Source organism: Lissotriton vulgaris, chromosome 5 (assembly GCF_964263255.1).
Source record: "Lissotriton vulgaris chromosome 5, aLisVul1.2, whole genome shotgun sequence".
NCBI classification, from domain to species: Eukaryota; Metazoa; Chordata; class Amphibia; order Caudata; family Salamandridae; genus Lissotriton; species Lissotriton vulgaris.
Window position 1 is genome coordinate 1,592,105,626 of NC_141693.1, and position 27,580 is coordinate 1,592,133,205.

At 43.5% G+C, this 27,580-nt stretch overlaps 1 protein-coding gene across 1 annotated transcript in view; it reads right to left on the reverse strand.

Annotated features, from left to right (window-relative positions):
* LOC147716764 (myosin-6) overlaps positions 1–27,580 on the reverse strand; it is a 114,210-nt gene that overhangs the window by 36,993 nt on the left and 49,637 nt on the right. The window contains exons 12-28 of the mRNA XM_086923714.1: positions 26,503–26,621; positions 26,233–26,382; positions 23,556–23,726; positions 20,392–20,701; positions 19,613–19,680; positions 17,391–17,478; positions 15,223–15,340; positions 14,951–15,074; positions 14,555–14,691; positions 13,656–13,911; positions 13,048–13,290; positions 9,532–9,708; positions 7,277–7,422; positions 6,796–6,886; positions 5,018–5,407; positions 4,616–4,861; positions 3,836–4,032 (exon numbers count right to left, since the gene is read on the reverse strand). Coding sequence (XP_086779840.1) covers positions 3,836–4,032; positions 4,616–4,861; positions 5,018–5,407; positions 6,796–6,886; positions 7,277–7,422; positions 9,532–9,708; positions 13,048–13,290; positions 13,656–13,911; positions 14,555–14,691; positions 14,951–15,074; positions 15,223–15,340; positions 17,391–17,478; positions 19,613–19,680; positions 20,392–20,701; positions 23,556–23,726; positions 26,233–26,382; positions 26,503–26,621 — 3,031 coding nt within the window. The remainder of the gene's footprint in view (positions 1–3,835; positions 4,033–4,615; positions 4,862–5,017; positions 5,408–6,795; positions 6,887–7,276; positions 7,423–9,531; positions 9,709–13,047; positions 13,291–13,655; positions 13,912–14,554; positions 14,692–14,950; positions 15,075–15,222; positions 15,341–17,390; positions 17,479–19,612; positions 19,681–20,391; positions 20,702–23,555; positions 23,727–26,232; positions 26,383–26,502; positions 26,622–27,580) is intronic.

Below are 27,580 nucleotides of genomic sequence, written 5' to 3' on the forward strand. Positions count from 1 at the left end.
TCATCAGAGAGCTGCTTGACAAAGTAGCAGCAAAGAGTTCTACGTTTAGACGTCAGCACCTTTTTGGAAACCAAAAATCTCCAGTGCGACGAACCTGCAGGCTGCAGCCAATGAGGGCTTCACAAGCAGGATACACCTTCTGTGAGATGCGCTAAACAGGATTTTCTGCTGAGGCGAAGAACTTAGCGAGAGCTACCGCAAAGTCAGACCGGCCGGAGATGCACCTTGGGCGGATCGGTGGGCAGATAGGTCTGGGTTTCTTGTCAGTTCTCTGATCACTTTTTGGCTGAAAATTTTTCTGTCTCAAGTCTTAGTTTGGACACCTTTAGCACCACTTCCAAAGGTCGGGCACTGGGTGGTCATCACATGGAGGGTAGACCTCACTGTAGGCAGGGTTTAGGTGCAGGGTTGAAGTTGCTGGAGCCTTTTGTATCCCTGTAGATCAGAATAGGAGTCCAGCCAACTAGCCTTTGGAGTCACTCTGGTAGTCCTGGATTTAAGCAGCATGGCAGTTGTCAAGCAGCAGGGCAGTCCTCCTAGGGTTCAAAGCAGGTTTCAAGCAGCAGGAGCAGCATGGCAGTCTTCTGAAGTACAAAGCAGGCCTCAAGCTGCAGGGCAGTCCTCTGAAGTACATGACAGTCCTTCTGAGTGTTCTCTGCAGGTCCAGAACTCAAATGAATAGAAGGTCGAGGGGCCTATTTTTATATTTGGTGCCAGATTTGACGTGGAAGAAACTAAGAGAGTTTACCTCCCACAGATGGTTCTGGAACTTTCTTCCTCCCTGCCTAGGCTCCAAGAGGACTAGCGTGACAAAAGACTGATATGGAGTTCTTTGTGAGTGTGCTGAAGCAGCTCCTTTAAAATCTAAGTGGGGCAGGGAACATCTCCGCCCCTCCCATCCTGGCAGGATGGTCCATCCTAGCAACACCTAGTCCCCATTTGTCTCACTGTCTGGGAGGAATATACAAAGGCCAACTGCCACTCTTATCACAGTTGTGTGACCCAGGAAACAGTCTGCGGGGACCAAACACTAAACCAAGACAAAAAATGCCAACTTTATAAAAGTAACATTTTCAGAATTGGTACTTAATATCAGACTTTACCATTAAAGATAATTTTACATTTCATTTATACCTGCTCCAATTTTTTTAAATAAATTATTAAATGTAATAAAGTTACCAAAGGTTACCCTATGTACGATGTAGGCCTCACAGTAGTGAAAAATGAATGTGGTGTTTTTTCACTACCAGCTCACCTAAAAGTACATGTCCAACTTTTGAAATACACGGAACCCTGTTGTATGGGCTGTTTAGGACCTTCATTGTGGGTGACATTTTTTAATTAAAAAGGGTGTTTTAAGCCTGGCACAAGGTTTATTTTGCAAAGATGAACTGACAATGTAAAACTGCACACAGGCTGCAATGGCAGGCATGAGACATGTTTAAAGGGCTACTTTACGGGTGGCACAACAAGTGCTGGAGGCCCACTCATAGCATTTAGTGTACAGGAAACATGTCATACCACTTTACTGTGGGGTTAGAAGTATACAAAATGTGCCAATCCGGTGTAGGCCGAGTTTACCATTTTTAAAAGTAAACAAAAGCACTTTATCACTGGTTAGTAGTGGTAAAGTTCAAAGAGTGCTAAAGGCAACCAAAACGAATTTCAGCAAATAGGAGGAGAGTAGGCAAAAGGTTTGGGGGAAGACCACCCTAAGGTCTAACATTGACCTATTAATGGCTGTGGGACATGGTAGTCTGTCACAAGAACAACACATTGTAATCTATAGTTTGGTCATGAGTAAGGCTCCAGTGGACTTTAACTGGAACTTATTGAGCTACACTAGGTGCTAGTTTCTATGAAGCCAAGTTCAGATTAACCCTCTATCCTGAGCTCACCCTCAAGAAGACCATTTAAAAAAACAAAGATGACCTAGTATCAGCTCTCTCTGCTATAAAAGAAACATTCTCCTTGGAAAGTAACTTTAGAACTGCTGTTCACTTGCTCATACACGTGCATCTGGATGGTTTGAGTGCTCTGCCCCACCGTCTCCCAGACTCCACAGCACATGTACTTTCACCAACCTTATGTAACTCTACTGTCTGGTCTTGCCAATCAGCACCATCTTAAAAACCAGTTGCATCATCTACAAAATCACCACAACAGGCATACCTGCCTATAAGGCTGACAACCTCATGATCTCTGGTGGCTCACAGTAAACCTGCTGCCAGGACACAATTAGACTGAAGACAAAGAAGTGCAAAAAAGAAAAAAAATAAGGCAACAAGCCGTCTCCATCTATGCATCCAGGCTCTGCAACAGCATCACCGTAGCCATCAGGAAGGCCTAGCCATGCTCCAATTTTCAAAAGAGTTTGAGACACACCTCTTTATTAAGTACAAACCAGGATGCTTAGAAACCGTAACTCCTCCATCAGGCGCTGTCTGTTTTCCCTGGATCCTGTACAGCACCCCTCTGACTTTTGTCTAGATTTTTGCTATGTGAATACCACACAAATACATTTATAAGTATACACAGACCCCCCTCTTTGTCCGAAGTAGCACCAAATTTTGATACCCACTTGTATTTCCCCCATACCTATCCAAAACATTCATCCCATATCCTTGATTTCCCAGACTTTCCCAGTGTTTCAGCGGTGAATTATCTTCCAACCAACAAGCTTTATGCTCGTCTTATATGACATTTTCAGACATAATCCAAGCAAAAAGCTTATTTGTCAAAAGAATTTCAATAGGAACAGAGGAGCCTGCCAGGTTATGTTCAGCGACAAAAAAGACATAAACAGGAAATACACTCAGGACATGAATGTTAGCCAAGAGTACACTCAGGACCATTCAGTCTATGATAGCGAATGAACTCAAAAGATGGGTAATACCAGAGAATGTACAGAGAATATGAGAGCAATCCAAGATTATACATACTCAATAAATGGCCACAGAGACTAAACTGTGACACAGATTCAAGATACATGTTGCTTAAGAAGTAAATATAAACAAAATCACATCAAACATGCGAGAACATATTTGGGGATGGGGGAATTCTGGAGTACAGTCAAAATATCTGACTGGAAGGCACAATGGGTCAAAAGGAGATCAGGGTAGTCTTCAAGAAACAACTGAGGAAATAATGTGCGTCATAGACAAAGTACTGAGGATACATGCAATCCTTTGAGATAATAATGAGGAGAAAGGGTAGGCCTTAGAAGAAATAGCATAATTCAAGATAAGGCCATGAAAAGTGATAATTGGACAGGGCAGACAAGGTAGGCCTTGGAGAAAGTCCTTAGGAGATTGGGTAGGTCAGGAATAAGGTAATGAGGAAACAGGGAGAACCCAGTGGAATTGCAGAGGAGATGGGGCAAGCCTCTGAGAAAGGAGTGGAGAAACAAAGCAAGCCTTTGGGGAGTTCAGAGGAAATTGTGCACCATTCTTGGATAAAGAATTAAGTAGACAAAGCAGATCACCAAGTAATAAATGAGCAGATCATTAAGGTTCAGAATAAAGTACTCAGATGGTATGACAAGTCTAGTGAAATCAGTAAGACAGAGGAGGCCATACCAAAATCACTAGAGTAGTCAAGACTTTGTAAAAGCCTACTCAAGAGAAAGCTTAGGCTTTAGAGAAAGTGATATGGTTTTGAGTGCCATGTTTCTATAGGCCCATTTGTTGGGAGAATACACTTCTTCCTGTTGGATGGTGCACTGCCTTCTGTTGCAAATATACACTACCTCCTTGCTGGAAGGACAAACACTCTGAAGGATCCTCTAGGATTGTCCTATTTCTGGGATATGCTGGATGTTTGTCAGTGAACTCACTTGGCATCCTCAAGCTCCTCAGTCCTCTGTATGGCATCCGTCTCATACTTGGTCCTCCACTGCGCCACCTCAGAGTTGGCTTTGGACAAGATGCGCTGTAGTTCTGCCTTGGCCTCCTGCTCCTCCTCATACTGCTCACGTAGTAGATCACAGTCATGGCGGGCTGACTGCATCGCGTGGGCCAAGGCATTCTTGGCCTGGGGAAGCAAGGCAAAGGGACAAATCCATGGAGTGAACTACAGTGATTAAATAACGTCCCACATAACTAATAATGTTTATAATATCTAAATTGTGACTAACTCTACCAAAGCATACCAAGCCTTTTAAAGTGACCTGTTTGCCAATAAAACCATTGATTTTCTCTACAATGCCATCTCCTGCACGGCAAAGACCAAGAAATAATGGCTGAACTTTGTCTGGAGATGACTATTTGTACTCGTAAGAGCTTGGATCTGCAGTGCTCAGAGAATCATCTTTTGTTCCACTTGAGACAGGCTAAAGAGGATAACCTTGGGTTCTGTTGTAGTCTACCACTACTCTACCTAGGTGCGAAAAATACAGTCAAACTAATAACAAATCTGTGGCTGAAACTGTCCAGTAGTTATCGTGCCTTTTCTTAATGAACGTAAGAGAATATGGCAATCCACTGGTGAACTGCTGACAGTAGTTGGCCAACTCTACCAACACTCATTGGATAGCCAATCACTGGCCAATGCTTTCCCTGTGTTCCTTTTCTCATATGTTTTAGAGAACATGATACACCTAGTAGCAAATGCTTACCTTTGTCTCCTCCTCAAGTTGCCTCTTTAGGTCCTCCAGCTGCTGGGAGTAGGTCTGCTTTCCACGGGTCATCTGAGAGACCAGGGCTTCCTTCTCATCTAAGCGCCTGGACAGCTCACCGTTTTCTGCCTGTAGCTTGGCCTTTTGGGTCGTAAAATCACTGAGGGTCCTCTGGGTCTCCTCAAGCTTTGACTTATTCTCATTCATCTGGTCTTCCAGGGTTCGACACATCTTCTCCAGATTAACCTTCATGTGGTAAACAACAGAAAAGGTTCATGCAAGGAAGGGAACGTGATAGCTATTAAGATTTCACTGACAGTTTACAGTGAATGCACTAAGATCAGCTCACTAATTCAATAGGTGTTAGCATTAGAAACTGCAAATCTCTAAAGGAGGACACACCTTGGCCTTCACAAGTTGCTCCATGTTGGACCCCATGTCATCTACTTCCAGCTTGAATTCACTCTTCTCTTTCTCCAGCTTCTGCTTAACTCTTTGGAGATTGTCAATCTGCTCACTCAGCTCGGCCACAGAATCTGCATGCTTCTTACGAAGAGTAGCTGCTGTTGCCTCACTGTGCAGTGTGGCCTCCTCTAGGTCCCGCCTCATCTTCAGGAATTCAGCCTCTCTCTTCTTGTTCATCTCCACCTGGACAGAGGTGGCACCACCTGCCTCCTCCAGTCGCTCGCTGATCTCCTCCAGTTCCCGTGACAGATCCAAGCGCAGCTTCTCCACTTTGGCCCTGGCAGCACGTTCTGCTTCCAACTCCTCCTCTAGCTCCTCAATGCGGGCCTGAGAGAGAGGAAGAAAAAAGAACTGAGTATGAGTGACTCTTGAAGATTATGTTTGCAGGATCTCAGGGCTTTTAGCTTTCGGATTTAGTTGTACCAGGAGAAGGAATGGCATCAAAATCAATGGGCTTCCACTATGCTGCTTAACCTAAACCGACTCAAATAATATTTAAGATGCTAAGAACGTTCTCTTGGAAGGGGCTCACAAGAAAGGACAGAGAAAGAAGAATTTACTCAGGATAAGACAGAGAGTAAAGGTACCAGAGAGCACTAGAGTTCTAGTGGAAGCATAATCTTAGATATTTACTAATTCAACCAAGCAAAAGCTTCTAATTTAGTATGCTGGGTTGCACGCTGGAGAGTTACTAGTAGCTCACAAGCTACCTGTTGGAGATGCATTATCTAAATAGAGGGGCTCTGCATCAGCTATTTTCTTTGGGGAGGGTAGTTGGGGGAGTGGTGAACATCTGGCTAGGGAAAGAAGAAAGAATGAGACAGCTATATCTGATGGGATGTGCCGACTAACACAGAACATCTCAGTTTAGACCTCTGAATGTACTGAATTCAAAGCAAAGTAATCATAAAAGAGGACAGGAAATAAAATAATTGATGTAGAGTATTTGAAGACATTTTGTTCGAATGACTGGAAACAAAGAATGATTTGGGGAAGGATAGGAAATCAGTGTATATGAGGATGGCAGACAAATCAAGTGAAAGAATGGGGTTGATGCAGGAATTCAGAGGAGTGCATGAGATCTCGCAAATTAATCATGGGAAGGCATTGGGGTGGAATGGAAAATCAAGGGATTTAGTAGGTACAGCAGCGGAACCCCATACAAGGGAGTTCCCTATATATTTTTCCCACAGTCAGATGCGCATATGTAGAGGTGATTTGCTAGTGCCCTGGATTTTAGAGTGTAATTCAACCAGCAGAGTTATTGATACTGAAGCTTACAGTAACTTTGGGAGTGTACTATTACCTGGATTACAAGAGACACCCTGATATTTCCCTGAGATATGACAAATTGCCAGGCAAGTGGTAATTATAAGTCTAATGTTCACAGTAGTTCCCCATTTTTTATCATTCCTTGTGCTTCCTTCAGAGATTTTAGCTGGTTTCAGCAGACTAATTCTCTGGGTGAAAGTTTCCACAGATCTCTTAATTCCAATAGGGCCGGTAACTGATGCTACCAGTCCCACTGGAATTAAGTAGACACTCAAAATGAGGGCCTTAGATCGGTGGGTTTAAAATTGCTGTGATGGTTAATGCCATACAGAGCTATCCACAATGACTGCACTTGGACCCAGCAGCCTTTCCCTGCGCTGTAGTGTTCTAATTTTAGTGTTGAAACAAGGCAGGGGATTGTAAGGGAGGCAACCCCGACATACCTGGAGCTCTTTCATCTTCTTTTGCAGCTGTAAAGCAATAACCTGTTCGTCTTCAATCTTGCTGTTCTGCTGGTTGATTTCATACTCTTTTCTGAAGAAAAAAGAGGAACCGCCATCAGTTGCTTCACTTTTTTTCACTTTGGCTGCTCCAAAATTCTTTATTGGCAGACCTCCCACACATTCTCTTATATCCCTTCATCTGTTCCCCTTGTTTCCAGCTTCTGAGACACTCGAGTTATGTGCTTCAGTTGCTTTCCTTTGAACTTACTTTCTGTCTTTTCCCACTTACACTCTTCTCCAGCCCATAGGTCCTAGTCTCCCTACACTTGTTTTCACAGTTCTTACCTCCTTCACAGTACTCCTGTTGTGTGCAACGAGTTATCTTGGTCTTCTTTTCTTGTCATCCTACCTTCAACTACTTGTTCTCCTGCCCCACCCACCACAACCCTTTCCACCACGTGTTTGTTCCAGGGCCACTCACTTCTTCAGTTTCTCTTCTAGCTGCTGCTTGTCATTCTCGAGATCCATGACACTTTCCTGGGTGAGCTTTAAGTCTCCCTCCAGCTTTCTTTTGGCCCGTTCTAGGTCCATGCGGACCTTCTTCTCCTGCTCCAGTGATCCTTCAAGCTAAACAAAATCAAATTGACATTTACTGATATTCTATCTAGCTAGAGAGAACAAAGTATGTCCTACCTTCCAACCACCTTGCAAGCATCAACATTGGAGCGACACAGAGGCATACTACATCCCCAAGTACCTGGGAGCCTTCAACCCATGAAAGCCTTAGAGACATTTGCATTGCACCATCCCATGTTCGGATATTATTCCAATGCAGAGAAACTAAAAGACACTCTTGTAAATGCTTCCATCAGCAGGGAACATTCCAACTTTGTAAGCCCGAGATATTGAACTAGCCCTTTCCAAAACCTAAGAACCCTCCAATTACGGAGATCCAAGACAAGCACTAAAACTGTACAACCCAAGAGAATGTAGGCCACATATAGATATTCAGACACATCCTAAGAACCATTCCAACATCAGAACACCTTCATACCATTTTTATTTGAATCTTATTTTATTTTATTATATCCCATTATATTTCATTGCAGCATTGTGAAGCACAGACCTAGCGTCAAATGGAAGCAAAGCAAAGAAACAGAATAGCAACCTAGAAAGACAAAATACATGTATGTTTGTTACAGAACCTTTATAACAGAAGACATTTTCAACTCCAGGGAATACTCAAACCTAACCAGACGCCATCTTACTTACTATTTGCAGCAACAGAACCCTCAAACGTATGGAAGCCCAAATTATTTTTCACTTGAACGTCCCATTGCTTGGATCCTCAAGGAAGAGAAGCCCATTGCCACCATAGTTAATCTCTCCAGCACCAGACAGCCTTCACCTTGAAAGCCCCTACAGCAGGGGTCCCCAAACCGGTCCTGGAGGGCCGGATCCATGCCAGATTTTTGGGATATCTTCATTGAGATACATGTAGTAATTTTAAAAATCTGGCATAGATCCAGCCCTCCAGGACCGGTTTGGGGACCCCTGCCCTACAGCATCTTAACCACAGAAATTACCCAAACCTAATGAGCCATAGAGACATTTTCACATCACAGGCTAAAAATATGAATATCATTCATGGAAATATAGTTCTGTTCAACACAGGACCTCAGTGAAAACCCCTGGAGAGATAAATATTCTGCATAAAACGAGATCCGTCCAATTTGTAGGTTCTACTTCGGGGGCACTTCTTTGATACTATACTAGTCCTTGGGCTTTAATTGAATGGTGCACTCCACAGTACTCCACTGTCTTACTGTGAGATGCATCTACAGAAGCCCAAACCAATGCAACCAACTTCTACAATGTTTATCTGGTACTGAGATATGTATGTATTATTGCTTATTTGTTGTGACAGTTGACCTCAACCAACAAAAATTGCTGTGGAAATGTGCCTTGGTTGTGGTCTGACTGCTATATAAAATTCGAAAAATAGATCCTACCAAAACATTCAACCCAATGATCTGCTGCCCATCAGGTAAAAATCTTTCAGTGCAGCTTGAAGGATTCTTCTAAGTGCCTATGTGACTAAAATATCTTTTACCAACACTAAAGCTTAAAAAAGTCATAAATGGTTTTCTAAACCCTTGGGCACAACATCATCAGACTGACAGCCTGCATGCAGCTGAACATGCATTCCAGTGGATGTCTGGCTTAATTCAGATGCTAATGCCTGATCCATAAATTCCCCCGTGAAACTATCAGCAGGAAACCCCAAGATCCCTGAATTGATCTAATAATGACCTTTTGACCCAAACTCCTTCTCATTTAGGAAACTCTGATGTTGCCAGATTACTTCTTGATCAATCCACACCAGAAACAGGAAACCCATCTGTTTAGGTCTTAGTGGTGAGCTGAGTTAGCATGCATTATGCAGGCAATTGGCAGTAAATTGCCTAAAAGCTGTCAGCATGTAGTGCACTATGTGATTGTCATTATTCACTCACTCACTCACTCACTCACTCACTCACTCATCCATGGAATAATTTTGAGACATGGCAAACACACAAAAGCTCCCCAAAACCCCCACACTATCAAGTGGTGCCCATCACGGCATTGCACTCTGCTCAATATAAAATTTGAGATGACTCAGAGAGCAGGAACTTTCTCAAGGAGCTTCCTCTAGTCAACACAGACATCCTTGAGACACCCTGCGAGATTACGTACATCATCCACTTGCTGCTCCAGCTTAGACTTGGCCTTGCTGAGGGTGTTGACCTTGTCCTCCTCCACTTGAAGGTCATCTAGGGTCTGCTGGTGGGCCTCTTGTAGCGCTTTCTTCTCCTTGGTCAGTTTGGCAATTATCTCGTCCAGGCCGGCCATTTCCTCTGTCAGGTTTTTCACCTGAGTGGGGGAGGAGAAAGTGCCCCAAGTTAAGCATAAGTATAGTTCACAAGGCTGTGTGAAGTTTAGAATTCCCTTCTCAGACTTCATTACTTTTTTGAAAATAAAATTTATCAAACCTCCAAAGTACATGATTTTTTACTTTTAAGGAACAAATCCAGCGAGACTCGATTTTAATAAACGCTTCCTTGAAGAAATCCACTTTTAGCAATAGATGTCCCTCTCAAAACAATTTTTGTCAAATCATTTTTTTTTTGTGTAAAATTTGTATTTTGATTTGCAGAAAGGAATAAACAAAGGGCTGAGGAGGAGCCGCACATTACGCAAGAGTGAGTCAAAAGCAGCATGCACATAACAGCAGAGAGCCAATACATATCAAATTATTTTTAATATGAAGTCTTCAGGTGCATAGTTTCTCAGTGCAAAACCCAAACACGAAATATAGATTCCTCACACAATCAGAGAAGGGCAACAATTAATAAGAACAAATAAAAGCTTCAGGTGGAAAAAAAGGAAAACGAAAGATAGTTGGAAAGAAAGTAGAAAAGAGATGGCAACATATATGGGATATCAAACCGAAGATGATCATAAATTAAGATTCTCTAATTGCGATTGCCACTGTAGTAATCGCTATTTTCTAACATACCGTTTTGTATTCCCTAAATATCGTTTACCTAAAATTTGCTGTTTAGGGAATGTAAAATCGAACTTTGATACATGTGGCCTGATTCACACAGGTAAAGTGAAACAAAAATCTCACTTTACGACTTTGAGTATTCACACAGGTCCTTTACTACTGGTAAATGCCTTTTGTGAATATTGAAAGTCGTAAAGTTAGACTTTGGTCTCACTTTACCTTTGTGAATCAGGCCCCATATGTACAAAAGCATTTTTGCTGAGGAAACAGCCCAATTCGCAGAATTGGGCCTTTTCTGACTGCAAAAATGCTTTTTCAAATGTACAAAACACAAATTGCAATTCGGTAACATGTTACTGAATTACAATATCTGATTAGGGATTCTGTATTTGGAAATGGAGTGTTTAGGGATTCTCTTCCAAATACTGAATTACAGTGCTATGTATGAATGTTTTGCGGCCGTAGTACGGTTGCAAAACATTCAATTTTTAACAACACTTCAAGGGTGGTGGTAACCATTCGCAAATGAGAAGGGGTCCCTGCTGGCCCCCTTCCCTTTTGTAAATGTTGAAAGAGCTATTTTTTAGGAGCAGGCAGTGATCCAACTTAAACATTTTATTTTATTTTTTGAAACATCACTTTTTCCTTTAGAGAAAACGGACTGCATTTAAATAAAGAAACAACTGCTTTATTAAAAAGCAATCACAGACTTGCTGGTCTGCTGAACCCAGCAGGCCACTATCCCTGTAATGGCTGCAATTACTAACGGGTCGCAAATTGCAACCTACCTCACTAATATTTATGAGGCAGATCTGTTTGTGACCCCATTCGGAATCGCTAAATTAAACTCAATGTGTTTCATTCATTAGGAATGGCAATTTCCGAACTGTGATTAACAGGAAATCACAATTAGGTTATCACGATTCCTAAAATGTGTACATATGGCCCTTGGAAACATGCAGAGATAGGTACAATTGAAGAATGAAATGCTGAGAAAATAGAGCACCAAAGGAAAAAAGATATGGACACATTGTACACAGATGAACAGAGGATGCTAAAGAGAAATACAAATGGAAAGAGTAAAACAAGTTGAAAGAGTGCAAAAGATAATCCAAAACAGAATAAAACTAGATGGAAGGGGATGGTGAAACAGCAATAGAGAAGAAGAAGAGTGAAAAGAGATTAAAAAAAACACTAGAAGAAAAATAAACCAAGATGCCATGAGAAAAGATATTCAGAACAGGCCATCAGCTCAAATACAAAGAAAGCTCAAAGGAGAGGCAAAGTAAGATAAATCAAAGAGAACAATACATAGAGAGCGCAACAGACCGCAAAAAACGGGTACATATAGGATGGAAAGTAGAAACAAATCTTAAAAATAAAAACAGAATGGAACAGAGGCATACAGGAAATTCAAATGGAAGATAAAAAGAGCAGGAACAGGAAAGGAATATGCAAGCATATGAGGACATTGAGGGAAAGCAAAAAAGACTAAGAGAAAGAAGATAAGCACAAAAGCATACAATTGAAGAGAAAAGGTGGATGTCTCAACAGAAAAATGAAGTCACAGGTACACAAAAAGCATGAGAAAGAAAGGAGAAAAGCAGAAAGACAAAAGAATCAATAGAGAAGGAGAGTAAAAATAAGAAATTAAGAGAAAGAGAAAACTGAGATAGAGAGAAAAATTGAAAAAAATAACATAGAGGGGATAGAGATGAAAAGAGATACAGATCAAAAACATAATCGAGACGGGAAGAAAAAGGCCACTATTCCAGTAGGAACCTTCCCTTATCGTCAAAAGAAGATAGGCGAGTTATGGTTTAATTTTTTTCGTGGTTCAAGAAAGGAGAAACACAACATCAACATAGAAGTCCAAGCTTGTTTACAGTGAGAAGAAGAGGCAGTGGATTTTGGCTCCATAACAGCAGGAGGCTTCCCTGAAGAGACTCCCTGATTCAAGGGCCGGCTCTAGGCTCATGGTGGCCCTGGGCAGGGAGCGTAGGTAGGGGGCCCGGAAGAGGGGGTCCGGGCGGGGTGGAGCGCGCAGGCCAGTAAAGAGGGGAGGGGGTCAGGGAGTTTAGAAGTGGAACAGAGCCGGAGGCCGCCAAATCCCTGCCAGGGGCCACCACGCAAATATGTATCCATCCTCAGAGGATTAATATATTAAGGATATATATTGGCGTGGTGGCCCCTGGGGTTTGGTGGCCCTGTGCAGGTGCACAGCTTGCACATGCCTAGAGCCGGCCCTGCCCTGAACCTAAGAAGCCTCATTATGTTCTTGGTGAGAGGAACTTGATAGAGACTCTGTGACATTAAGAGGCATCACATTCTTTTGATAAAGGGTCAAATTGAAGGGCAAGAGACAGCATGAACATAGGAAGGCTTATATTATTTTTGTACCGAGGAATGCGAGACAGATGCTGTTCTACTTGGTGGCATGACCTTACACTGTTCAGCTAGGTATTCTGCGGTCATAACGTATCCTCAGTGGAGAAAAATGAAATGGCAAGAAACAACATGAATGAAATGTCCTTATTTTCTAGCTGGTAGGAAAAGAAAGATGTGAGAGATGTCATGATCCTATAAGGTACCATTGTGTTCTTGGAGAGAGGCAGAGGAAGGATAGACAGACACCATGAATGAAGGGTGCTACAACTTGTTTTTTCAAGAGAATGTAAGAGACATAGCTAGTACAGCCTCACCTTGTTCTCTGTGGCATGTTTCTCCTTCTCCACCTTTGCCAAGGTGAGCTCCAGGTCGTCAATGTCCTTCTTGAGTTCCGAGCACTCATCCTCCAGTTTCCTCTTCTTGGCTGTCAGCTCAGCGTTCATCTCCTCCTCGTCTTCTAGGCGCTCCGTCTGCTCCTTCACCTTGGCCTCCAGCTGGATCTTGTTCTTGATGAGCTGGTCACAGCGCTCCTCTGCATCATTGAGGTTGTCTTGCTCCTGTTGAGTGGTTAGTGGAAAGAAAATAGATATAGATCCTCATTATTACTGACCCTCTATTAGGTTTGCCAAAGAAAATCTGCACCAAAGATGAAATTACAACCATGGGTCACTGCTGTTTAATCAAGCATGGGGAATGTTTGTTTGCTAAACCCTGAAATGTTTCAGAACATATGGAAGACATCGAGGCTTCCCCCAAAGAAGCTTTAAAATGTATCACACGCAGAACAAAATAACCAACTTAGAACTTTGGTTTCCTAATGTCACCCAAAGTAATACCTCTGTCCCACTATAGAAAGGTCCAATAAGTGTCTGAGGTTTTAAACAGAAAGGCCCCCTCGAAGAAGTGTTTGGCTGTAACTCACCGATTGCACTTGAAGCTGAAGGTCATTTTTCTCCTGAAGCAGGGACACCATCTTCTCTTCCAACTCCTTGCGACGAGCCTCTGACTTTTCCATGGCGTCTTTGAGCCTATGGAACTCCTCCTTCATGGTTTGCATCTCCTTCTCAGTCTCAGCACTCTTTAGCAGTGGTTTGATCTTGAAGTAGAGCTTCATCCAGGGCCAGTTCTTCACTGACATAAAGGCACGGATATTCCACTGGATGACCAGTAGGGCGTCCCTACAGACAGGGATAAGAAGGCAGCTATTAGGATAGTGGCATTCCAATGTCTACCTCTAAATCCCAACCATATTCCATGTGAGAAGAAAGGAAACATGGAAAGGCTGGACTCAAGTGCATTCATCTTACTCCCAACAATATCCTTTTAAGTGGAAGGAAACACTGGTATGTTGACCATGTGGTACATGTTTCTCTAGGCAACTGGCATCCCATGAGCAACTAGAATAGTTCTCAGCTAGTAGTGCAACCACAAATGCCTGTGAGTTTGAGATGAAATAGTGTATTGAACTTTGCTTGAGAAACAATAAGGAAATTGTGGATATATTACAAAGGAGGATGTAACAAGTAGCAACAATGAGAAACCACAGAATGAAAAGGTAGGCCATTGATTTGAAATACTAGTGGAGATTCCTAGCCTTTTTACATGTTTTCCAGGAGTTGCCAATTTTGTATATACCCCCTACGGTGTGGTAGTGTGGATCAATTTCAGCTGTCTTGCACCCTGGTGGTTACTGTGTTGCACCTGACGCTCACTGTGCTATTAGGAGCTTTCCATGCATACATGTCCCATCTCAAGAAAATAGATATAGACATTTTTACAGAACTAAAACTCTGGCAATAGTGGTTTGTAGTTTTCGCTCACCTCCGTTCTAGAATCTTCTTGAACTCACGCCTCATCAGTTGTCCGCGAGACTGTGCCTGGATACGTGTTATGATGCGGGACAGGCGTTCATCTCTCATTTCCTCCAACTGACCCAAGAGACCTGCCTTGAAGAACACCTGTGGAGTACGAGAACATTAAGAAATAATGATGCTAACCAAGGGAACTTCATCCTGCACCTCCAAAGACCTTGCTGGGGAGAAAGTGATGGGTAGTGGTCAGGGTTTGTGGAAGGGAAGCAGCGCAGGAACATGTACCCTTGGCCACAATGCAGTGAGACAGGTGTTAGCATGCTTTCAGGGTATGACCAGCGACACTAACATATTACAGACAACATGCAAAAGATAAAAAATCCAGAGGTGAAGAGAGTTGACTAACCTTCGTGTGCCCAAACTTGTACTGGGTGTTGTCAATATCAAGAGACCCTAGGAGCTTCTCCGCCCCCTTCTTGCTGTCAATGAATTGCCCCTCTGGGATAGCAGCCGGGTTTAAAATACGGTATCTGGAAAAGGAGCAAACTATGTGTCAGTCTCATGAATGGACCACCTGCACTGAGCTGCAGGAGCTCAGCAATGCGGTTTGCAAGTTAGACGCTTACAGGACATCTGCCCCTCTACGAAGCCACATCAGGAGCTTTGAAGGTCACTCACCTCTGGCGGAAATCACCATATAAGATCCTGTTGGGAAAGCCCTTCCGGCAGATCCTGATACCCTCCAGAACACCGTTACAGCGGAGCTGGTGCATGACCAAAGGGTTGTCCATCTCACCTGCAGAGATAATGTGAAGTATGATGAGGAAGTGGAAGAAGAGAAAGAAGTGACAGAGGACGAGGGAGCAGATGTAACTGCTTGCGGTTACCTACAGGTATTCAGCCATTCCTCACCTGCTTGCTGCCCTGTCGTCATCTTTGCTTAAGATGCAGTGAATGTTAAAAGTGTTCATTACTATTATGTTGAGGTTGACGTCATTATATACATGGATCTTGAGTGGTAAAATAATCCCAGTGTGTCTGCTATGCAGCTTGCTTGAGTCTCCATGATGGCACCTGCATTTCTCTCTGCAGAATGGATGCAGAAGGCTGACCTGAATATGTGCAGCGACTTTGCCACAACTGATCGTGGAAGCCACACAAAAAAGAATGCATAGATGTCTGCATGGATATGTACTTTGGTTGTTTCCTGCTGCCTATGTCAGTCTTTTCATTCCCATATTTATCTCTTTTCCATGGTGGGAACGTATCCTTAATGCAATGAATGTCTGGGGTTCTACTCTAGTAGTCACAGACTTTATACGGCCCGCACTAAGCAGTTTTCGCTTTTTACGTTCTGGTCTGTTAGGCAATGGATGATGACGTGAGCAGGCAACTCGTTAATATAGGCTTACGTCATTGGTGAAATACTGTGTTTGAGGGACAATGATCCAAGCTTTTTTCTTCAAGTGATTTTGGACTCTAAAAAAGTAATCTATGACGCATACCGCCTTCCTTGAAGGTGGGATGCAACATGGACTGCTTTGATTGTCCAATCCATGCACACTTATATAAACAGAGATGGCCCCGTAGCCTCTTTGTAGGTGCACTGGGGGAGAGGCCACATACTTCCCAGCAGTAATCTGGGCAAAGGTACTTGCATCATAATGTTCATGGACCGTAATAAAACCTAGGAATATCACAATACCCGGAGAACAAAACTCTCATTCGCCTCCTGCTCGTTCAAGAGCAGCTGTGCTCACCCCGCAACTCAGGAAAAATGTTACATTCTAATGTAGCCTTCCTTATAAATCCAAATCAGTTTTATATACTTTCATACATTTGGCTATGGCAACCAGGACTTATGCATTGAACTTGGATGATAGTCTGTAACATCCCTATTTTGATAATTTGCAGAAAACATACATCTATTTTTTTCAAAATAAACATATATAATTTTGCTAGTAGCCGTGGTAGGCCAGTCACACATCCAAAGCACCCACACTTTGGGTCAAGTATAATCACAGTTTATAGTCAACAACAGTGGTTCTTGTGTGGTACCACTGGGATGCGTACTTGTTATCAACCACAAGGTGAACTATCCCAAAATAAAGAACAGATGATATGAAACGTACAGTCCGAAATATAAAAAGTCGTAGAGATTCAGTTCATTGTTTCCACAATGTTTAATGGAATAAAACTTCTGTAAACTTTGAACTGAATCTCAACAACGTTTTATATTTTGGACTTTATGCTTCAGTATCATCTGTTCTTGTTTTTTCAAAATAACTTTTATACAGTGTATATTTGCCTTGAGATTTATAAAATGGTCTGAAACAAAGCTAACTTGTCATAATCCCTGATTATATATGGGAGACTTCCCTAAAATCCCCTCTCTGTAAGTAAGGACCCAATCAAAGACTTTACTGGCTAAGAAGCCGTTGGCAACTATTAGGTGGCAAAACGACTCACCGCAGTAGAAAGGGAAGAGAGGTGGAAAGTGCACACCCACTCAACTTATTCCAGAGTAGAGGCTCAAATTTGTTTTCTAGACCAGGCAGGCATCTACTGCCATTCTAGATCAGACATTCACTGCCATATTTACAGTCATTGCCATGATCTACAACAGACGCCCATTATCAGGTTCTACAGCAGTCTCCTTCAGTATGCTTCTAGTGTTGACAGTAAAGGTGGGATTTTGGAACAGAAATTCGCTGCTTATCTAATACAGCTTCGTTTGGACTTGGGCCTTCTGCCTCTGGTTGTAAGACCAGTGATCTCTAGAACCTGCCCTGGTTCTCTTCCCAGCTCTTCTGCTCTCACCACAATCGAGCTTCTGGTCCCCTTACCTGGTGCCTTCTTCTCGTTGGGAATCAAACACCGCACGAAGTGAGGATGGGTCGACCTCAGGTTGGTCATGAGCTTGTTAAGGTTCTCCTACAGTTAAGACAGAAGCAGAGACATAAAGGCTTGTTCTCCCGCACTGCACTGGTTATAATTTCAAATAGTAACTCTCAGTAGACACAGTAATTCCACTCAAAACACCCGCAGCCCTTTCCTCCGGCCTCCTATTATACGTGCTCCACCGGCCTCAGTACACAAGCTTTACTTGGACTCCACCCATGACTAGCTTCTGAGGACTCAACAGTGTATTGTTGGCCTCACATTCCTCACCTAAGAAACTTTACTTGTCATACATGGGACACATCAGTGCTCCACACAGCAACTCGAACTTCAGTGGTGAAACATTTTCTTGTGAAGAAATTGTGCACATTAAGTAGCAATAAACAAGCATGACTGAGACACAGGGTATGCAAGATGAGAGAAGGTAGTCCTCCGGCCGCCTGACCCGACCGTGGTTTCAAGCAGTCCGCTCTTCGTTAGATGCTTGGACAGCACTCGGATGTGCCGGCTTGAGAAGTCTGGGTCTCATTTAAGATACTATTATTGTACTTGAAGAAAGACAGAGGGCGCTCACTGTTCATATTAGGAGTACGCCAATTTTGTTTGATTATTTTCTGCAACTTATTGCCGACCACAGTGAATATACTAACACATATCAGGCGGTGAGTGGGCTGTGTCATATCCCTTGGTGGCAGTAAATGATCGTGTGGTTTCTAGCTACCTGCCAGTAAAGTACTGCAAAGACTTCTTAATTTTTCTTCTAACTAGATATCTGGGTGAGCCTCTGTCAATTAATTTCTTCAACCCCAAGGCTTCATTGAAGGAAACAGTTCTACTCTTAGAGTTTCCTCTAACCCTCAAGAATTGCCCAAGCAGGAGATTATGTTGTAAGGGCCCACAGGTGACGGCCTGTATACAACTGTAGACAATTTCTCTTTGTTTTTTTGCGGAAAAGTGTGATGTATATTCTGTTGTCAGCATGGCAGACCATGAAATCTAAGTAGATCATCTTTGTTTATCTAGAAAGTGAGGTGAAAATCAAGTCAGAGTCAGAGTTCTGTTTATTCAGCCAGATAGTAAACTCTTTATAGCTTCCATTGTGCCATGCTACAAATAAAAAAATATTTTATATATCATCACCAAATGCGGATATTGTGAAAGTAAGGTTTCTTGTTCGACCAGTCAGTTTACCCCTGGAAATCAGCAACAAGCAAATTGGCAATTTTTGGAGTGAAACAAGCACCCACGGCTACCTCTTTCTGGGGTAAGCAGAATTCTGTTTTAAATATAAAGTGCAATGCTGGTTAATTCTATAATGAATACTGCTGACAAAAACTCAGTATTGTTGCTTGTTTGTAGTACATGTCTGACCACAGGACTGTCTGTTGGGGAATGTTTGCACAGAGGGACTCAATTTTCAATGTTATCAAGATGTCTTCTTCACTGTTGAAGGAAGGTCTGAACTGTCTCGTACATAAAACAGAATAGAGGTACCAGTTGTTTACTTAAGATTTTTCGTATTGGCAGGAACGCTTCCAAAACTGATCTATAACCAGAGACTAAGGGCTGATTTAATAGAGAGGGAACTCTGTTGCAACTCTCGGACAGCCCGCCCAATTTAGGACCAAGAGTATGTCGCTGATGCGACATACCTCTTCGAAGGCCTAACATTCTGCAGGCTGTCGGTGGGAAGCCACCTGACCATCTGCCTAATTTAGAGTGGGCGGTTTGATGGTTTTTTTTATGCTGTCTGTTCACAATTCATGATATTGTTTTGATTGAATGAATCATTAGGATCCACTCTTACGTTTTTTCATGCACTGTCCAGGTTCCTTTGTACAAGGGTTTGGCCTGGGTCACTATTACTGGGCATTACAGATGACATAATGATCAAGCATCACTTTCTTTCCAGGGTATTATTCTCAGGCCCCACCCAAGACACCGTTCATCAGATACTGAAGAGGCTGTTTTTGGATCATCGGGCTGCCCAAAACCACCTGAAGATGTGTGCATGGCCAGCAGGAAGGATAGTTGGTTAGTTGTGTGGACGAGTGCCCTTGACAAGAGGAGGGATACAGTCACCAGCAGAGATGTGTTTGAGAAGCAGCAGTTAGGATGATCTCAGTCCCCTTTGAAAAGCAGGTCATGTTAAGGGAAGGGAACTTACCCGGTGAAGAGCAGACACCGTCTGGAAGGAAGAGCCCTTCTTCTTACTACCTTTCCCTTTCGAAGAGTCTTGATAGCAGGAAGAGGATCAAAAGCAACAAAGAAAAATGGAATAGAGACAGGTGGATAAAGAAGGTAAAAATATAAAGGAAGACTAAAAGAAGGCGGAGGAAAAAGAAAAGATTAGAAGAAAAAGAAAGGAAAGGTAATGCACAAAGTAGGTTACAGGATGTAAGAGAAAGGCAGTCACGTGTCCTTCCCCCGAAACTCTGTTCTGAGGTATCAGAGAGTTGAGTAAGGTTGCTACAGGGCTTGAACGAGCGACTTGTGCCCCTACATCTTAACCAGAGCACCTCTGCAATCTGTGGTGCTTTCTCTCAACTCAGATGCATCACCAAGAAACTGAGAAACACCCAAAATTGTGCTGCAGGTGAGCTAGACGGCTGTCTCCCTACCAGGGCAAACATTTTCAAAGTTTGACTTGAGAGCAGCCATCATTATCGTGATGGCACCCTGTTCATTAGTTGGTTATACTTGAAAATGACTGTGCCCTGACATGCTATTCACCCCATTGGTCTGGTCCACTTTTAAGCAGATAGCACTGGCAAATTACCCCACTTTTGACACCAGGGCCACTAACCACCCCAATGTTAAAGACCTCAAAGTCGACATGTCAGTGCTCCATTATTGCTTTCAACCCATTGGACAAGCCCTGTATACATTTGCCCTGTGCACAAGGCCACAACCAAACCCACCCGGCAAATGTGCTGTGAAGTTCACCTGCTTCAGTTCCAGCGTACGCGGCGAAGAGGGTAGCCAAAAGCTTAAGGTTGGACTTCTGGTACAGCCCCACCACAGTCTCGTTCAAGGGGTCCTTATTTTTCTCAAGCCACCCGTTGATGTTGTAGTCCACTGTGCCTGCGTAGTGTACAAGAGCGAAGTGTGCCTCTGGCTTGCCCTTGAGGTTGCGTGGCTTCTGGAAGTTGTTGGACTTGCCCAAGTGGTTGTCGTAGAGCTTGGCTTTGAAGGTCATGTCGGAAGCCTTGGGGAACATGCACTCTTCCTCCAGAATGGACATGATGCCGAGAGGCTGTGGAAGGGAAAAAGTGGAGTGAAGTAACAGGAGAAGTTAGAGTTACATTAATACATCATTCCTCACTTTGCCAAATGGGCATCTCTTCAGGTAGAGCGGCCATTTTTGAACATGAAGACCATGTAGCGAGGGAGCAATTAAAAGATGAATGAAAGTAAATGGGAAGATTTCACCCGACGTCCGTGCCTTCAGAAGGGTGTTAGGTTTGGGGCAGCACAAAAACCCTTTTAAGCGTCACAATTTACAGCTGGTCTAGCATTTAACTAGAGTGCACTAAAGCTAGAGATGGGGTGGCATAAGAGGGGCATGTGGTCCTTTATAGAGGGGAGCTCAAGGCAAGGTACCTCTTCTGGTTTAAAGAATATGTATTACTAAGAAATTGTAAACTTTTTACTTATTTCAATGCAGCAAATATAATTTTAACATACTTTCTAACAAGCGGGCTAAAGTCTTTCAGTAGTGGACAAAAAAATTCCATGAGCAGAGGCTTTTTCAAGTCAAGTCAAAAAGATTGTTTATTTAGACCTTAGGTCCTGAAAAATGTATAAATGTACAGACATAGTGATCTTCGTTTTAAAAACCAACTCGGGTTAAAAACGATATAATACCCATATAAAACTCCTAATCCATTAAAAAATCTTCTAAAAGTAGAATATTCTATAACAATTATTTAGATTCCAAGAATCATTAATAAAGCCTGGAGTACATTTCATCAAATCAATGCTGGTAATAAAACATCCCTCTACACATTTTTAAACACGTTTTTAACTTCAAGCCTAAATTTCCCTGTTGCACATGCTACATCTAATGAGTGCATATCAGTTAACAAGTCCTCTGCCTGTGCACGACTTGACTTGACATCGGCTGAGGTGCTTTAAGTTGATTTACGGGGGTAGATATCTCGGCAGAGATGGGCTTCACCTCATTTATATGATTGGTTCATTCCATGGTGTATTTGCCAATCTCAAGCATTTACTGAAAACACAACACTGACTGGTCACTCAGTGGGCAACCAAGTCGCTCCCAAAAGCCCTGTCCACTAAATGTTTTCAGAAAGAAATGCAACACAAAACCTAATATACATCCACAAATATGCATATCGCACATGTGCCGTATAGCAGCAATAACTTTGCGCCCCACGTCACAAGTCATCTATAGCCACCACATAAAGCTGACTATGCACCGGTCACATCCATGCGTCCCGGCACAGGTATGCCCACAGTTTCCAGCACTTCCAACCCAGAAGTGACACACACACACACACACACACATATAAGGCAGAACGTTTTACACATAACCTCTGAAACATCAATCAATCAGGATTTATAAAGCATGGCTAATCGCCTGATACGGTATCCAGGCGCTTGCTGGTGCCGGGGGCTTATTCGAACAGCCAGGTCTTGAGGGCCATTTGGAATCCCAAAACACATCCAATAAAGCACTGTTGCATGTATTGTTTTGTTTCAGCGTGGTTCGAAACATACCTAGCAAGGAAATGCTCAATGGATAATCACCAGAGAACACAGTAAATATCGAATTAATATGCCTCTGGGGGGCACCTTATACAGAACATTTCACATACAACACACATGGTGCAGTCAAGTCATTTCTGGCTTCAGTACACGTGGCTCGCAATTCCCTATGCAGCCTGTAATAGAAGATATGCCTCAAGTAGGCCCTCCATTCAGAAATCAGGCTATCACCCCTGTAGGCCTACCATACTGTATGTGTACACACAATTCTTTTTATCAAACCACTGCTAAACCTACAGTGAAGCTCAGGTGAGTCCTCAGATCCATGGTGGATTTTGAGTTCCCGCCCTGGTCCTCCTCACTCCCAAGTTCTCAATGAGGGAGATGCAGCAGGCCTTCAGTGGAGGTGTCCATTGTTCAGTTTTACCCCCGTTCTTCAGTGAAGCTTTCCTGTTCTGCTCAGATCCCCTCCATTTTTACCTTTTCAGTGAGATTGATGGGGGCCTGCTCTGGAGCTTACCATTGCTCAATATCACTCTCTATTTCCCTAACCACCCTCGAACCCTTATAGCGCCCATTACCATGGAAACCCTCATTGCCTTGATGCCACCCAGACACCTGGTTGCCGCCATTTTGTTTGCAGCCCCATTCATTTGATGGCCTCCCATTCTACTCATGGACCCCGCCATGGCTACCTTTTGAATGACTCCATTATGCATACCATCTAAATGATTCCTCCATCACTCCCTCCATTCAACTGGTAGTCTACATTTTCTCCTCTGCCCCTTCATGTGCCAGTGGCCCCTCAATTCCTTTAAAGAACCAAGTCATTCACACCTTATTTATGAGACTATCAATAAGGGCCTGTAATATAACCCACTATTTTGCAATGTCTGCCTCTGTTCCCCGCAGTCCACAATTACTTTGGCGGCCCCTATTGCTCTTCGCACTGATGACGTCAATACAGGTCTGCAATGGAGCCCATCATTTCTCAATAGCTTTCCGTGTTCCACTGATAGCCTCTATTCCATATCAGCCCCTTCCATACCCAGACACCACACAAGTCACTCAATGGTCTCCACTGTCCACCTTCTCGATAAGGCTGATGTAGGTCTGCAATAGAGCCCATCATTCCTCAATAGCTTCGTGCATTCCACTGATAACCTCTATTCCCATATCAACCCCTTCCACCCCTGGACACCCCACGAGTCGCTCAATGGTCTCCACTGCCCACCTTCTCGATAAGGCTGATGTAGGTCTGCAATGGAGCCCATCATTCCTCAATAGTTTCCTGGGCTCTACTGATAACCTCCATTTCCATCTCAGCCCCTTCAATCCCTGGACACACCACAAGTTGCTCAACGTTCCCCATTGCCCACCTTCTCAATAAGGTCGATGCAGGCCTGCAGGTCCATGCCGAAGTCGATGAACTCCCACTCAATGCCTTCCTTCTTGTACTCCTCCTGCTCCAGCACAAACATGTGATGGTTGAAGAACTGCTGCAGCTTCTCGTTGGTAAAGTTAATGCAGAGCTGCTCGAAGCTGTTGAACTGTTTAGGGGCAAAAGAGAGGTGGTCAGGCCAACTGTTGGTCATTTTCTGCAAATGATGACGACGTTTACGAAATGATCACATCCCATCAGACGTGACAGATTTAGGTTGCAAATGTTGTCCTTGACCCTGATGACAAACTTCACAGAGTTCTCTAGGCACAATATTCTCATAACTTTATTCTAGTACTACGGATATTGCACCTTGGCCAACAGCTCCTTCACAGCTGGTGCTCCTACACTGCTCCCTACAGCTCCCTCGCAAGTAGCACAACTACACGGCTTGCTCAGTCTCTCTCACAGTCAGCGCTCTAACAATGGGAAACAGCCTTTGCAACAAGTTTTTTACCATGCAGTACCACTACGACGCATTTTTTACCACACAATTTCTTACATCGCATATACTTTTACAACACATGACTTTACCGGTCATTTAAGGTAAGTATAAAGGTTTTTGTGTGTGTGTATGTAGATATATATATGTGTGTGTGTGTATATACATACATATATATGTGTGTGTATATATATATTTATATATATATCTACACACATATATATAAATATACACACAAACACGTGTTTGTGTACATATATATATATACATACACACACACACATATGTATATATATATATATGATTTATTTTGGTTTGATGTTGGATTGTGGTTTAAGGTTTAAGGTTAGGTAGGGGTTTTAGGGCTGGCTAGGCATATAGGGTCGTAAAAGTAATTTAGGGTTTAGAGATTTAGGATATGGGGTAAAGGGATTTTAGGGATTTTAGGGTTATGGGGTGAGTAGAGGTATTGAGTAGTAAGGTTATTTTTAGGGATTAACGGTGGGTATGGGTATTGAGTTGGAGGGGTAAATAAAAAGAGGGGGGTTTGGGGAGGGTTCTCCCTCCCAAAAAAAATCAAAATTATATAAATATGCATAAACATATATATGACTACCACAGGGCATGTGCGGTGTGCAGCCAAAGTGCTGCGGGTGCTCTTTAGCATCCGCGCCCGGACGATGAATCTTCAATCAGCTCCAATCCACTCAACCAGTGACGGCACTCCACGTAGTGAGGCAATAAAGTTTTATTCAAAATCTCTCAAATCGCAGACAAGATGAGCTTGTCTGCGATTTGGGAGATTTACTTTATTACCACACTACGTGGAGTGCCGTCTCTGGTTGAGTGGATTAGAGCTGACAATTTGGTGGAAAAGACACGCAATGTAAATGTATATGCGTGGCAAAAAAATGTGCAGCAAAAATTGTGTGGTAAAGTGCTGATTTGTATTTCCACATATTGTAATGTCATACAACCTCCAACATGACTTCCTGCAGCTCTATCACAGCTAACACTTCAACACCACTATGTGCTGCTTTGTCATAGCCAATCACATCTTTTACATTTCACAATCAGCACTTGCGCACAATCTTCTATAGCTAATGCTCAGTCTCCACGTCCTGCAGCAGCCCTACAACTAGCATACCTACAGCCCTCACAATAGTTCCTTGGCAGATAACGCTTCCACGCCGTCTGCTACGGGTAAAAGTCAGCGCTCCTGACAATTCCTAAAGCTCCTTTGCAGCAATGCACTTCCTACTGACAGTTCTTAGTACTTGAGAAGGTTCCATACCAAACCGTCCATCAGAGACACATGTATGGTCAGTTTGCCTTAGACAGGTATGGATAGTCTGGCTCTCCCAGCAGAGGCCGGTGTATCTTTGCACCTGAGGCTTGCTTTTTTCAGACATCCAAGGCTGGTTTGTGTCTACCATATGTGGCTGGCTTGGTACAGGCATGTGTGGTTTGTTTGGTTGACATGTATGTCGGTTGGCTCAGACACGTATGGCCAGTTTGGTTCACTGGTATATAGCCTTTGTGGCTATGACATGTATAGCCATTTTGGATCAGACATGTATGGCTAGTTTGGCTCAGACATGTATGACCAGTGTGCATCAGACATGTATGGCCAGTTTGACTCAGATGTTTATGGCCTTCGTGGATCAGACCAGCATGGCCCTTTGGATCTGGCATGTATGGTGGGTTTGGTGCAGATGTATATGGCTGGTTGGCTCAAACACGTATGGATGGTGTGGCTCAGACATGTATGGCTTGTGTGGCTCAGACATCTATGGCCAGTTTGATGCAGGCAGGTACGGACACTGTGGGTCAGACATGTATATCCTTTGTGGCTCAGAAATGTATGTCCGGATTGGCTTGGATATGTATGGCTGCTGTCGATCTCATGTGTTGAGGATTTGATTCGAACATGCATAATTGATGTGGCTCAGACATGTATAGATGGCTCAGCCTAGACATGTACGGCTGGTTTAGTTCAGACTTGTGCGACCAGTTTGGTGCTGATATGTATGGTAAGGAGGCTCAGACGTGTGTTGAGGTTTTGGCTCAATCATATAAAGCCGGTTCAACTCAGACCCATGTGGACAGTTTGATTCACACACGTACTGTCAGTGTGACTGTGTTATGCAGGACAAGGGTGAACCTTACTTACATCAAAGATCTCAAAGCCGGCGATGTCCAGGACGCCAATAAAGTACTGCCGGGGCTGCTTGGTCTCCAGCGTGGCATTGATGCGTACCACCATCCACAGGAACATCTTCTCATACACGGACTTGGCCAGAGCACCTATAGAGTACTGCACCTAGAGAGAAGGAGACAGAAACATCCAGTAATAGGTCAGGGTGACAGCCAGAGAAATCTGGAACAAAGTGAGAGACAGCTGGAGATAAGGAGAGGAATGGAAGTCTTCACTGTCTCTCACCTGCTGGACATTCTGCCCCTTGGTCACGTACTCGTTGCCAACCTTCACCCGGGGGTGGCACAGGCCCTTCAGCAGGTCAGCTGAGTTCAGGCCCATCAGATACGATGACTTATCAGCATCTGCAACAGAGAACAGGAGTGTCTGTGGCCCGGATGCACTTTAGAGACCCCTGAAAGGGAGCATTTGTGATTTTTCTTTCTTACCCTTCTAAACAGTATGGGTTACTGAGACCTGTGTGATGAGTGACTAAAGAGGATGTGCACATCCCACTCAAGTGGGTAGTGTGGGGTCAGGCGTCCGTGGACGCCTGCATTCTGCAGTCTACCAATGTCTCATACAGCTATGTAAAGTCTGTCTGGTTAAGGGTGGTGCAGACCTGCTCGTTCGACTACGAGAGTTTCCTTTATTGATTGATAAGGAGTTTGTGCTACATCCGGTACAGCTCACAGATGAGGCACGACTGCCACTCTGGGAGATTAAACTGTACTGACATACCAACTTGCCTTGGAAATGAAGATACTTTAGGGAAAATAGACTCTGGTGAGCAAAGGGCTTCTTTGGATAATGCAACTATGAGGGACAAAGTGGTAAGGGGAACAAATGGCTTTCAAGACAAAGCATCTCTGTGAGATTAAGTGGAGTGGGGCTGAAATGACTATGAAGATATAACCTTCTGTGTCGTAAAGGGACTCCTGGGGGAAAAGAGGCTCTTGGAGCCAATCTAGCGATGGATGACCCAGTGACGCTGGAGACAAAGCAAATCTGCGAGACCAATCAAGTAAGAGACCAAGTGAACCTGAGGAACCAATTGTATCTGGGGAAGAACATGAACCTGATAAACCAAGCAACTCGAAGGGCTGAGGGACAAAGTGAACCTCAGAGATCAAGAAATTCTGAAGGCACAGCTACTCTGAGGGACCCGCTGAAACCATTGGACTAAGCAACTATGACACTCTCCATGTATGCAGCCAGGATCTGGGACAACATGCCCATAACCATCATGGTCGCCTCTACCCTGCTCCAGTTTAGGAAAGGGCTTGAGACACATCACTTTAAGGAACACTGCATCACGAAGGTA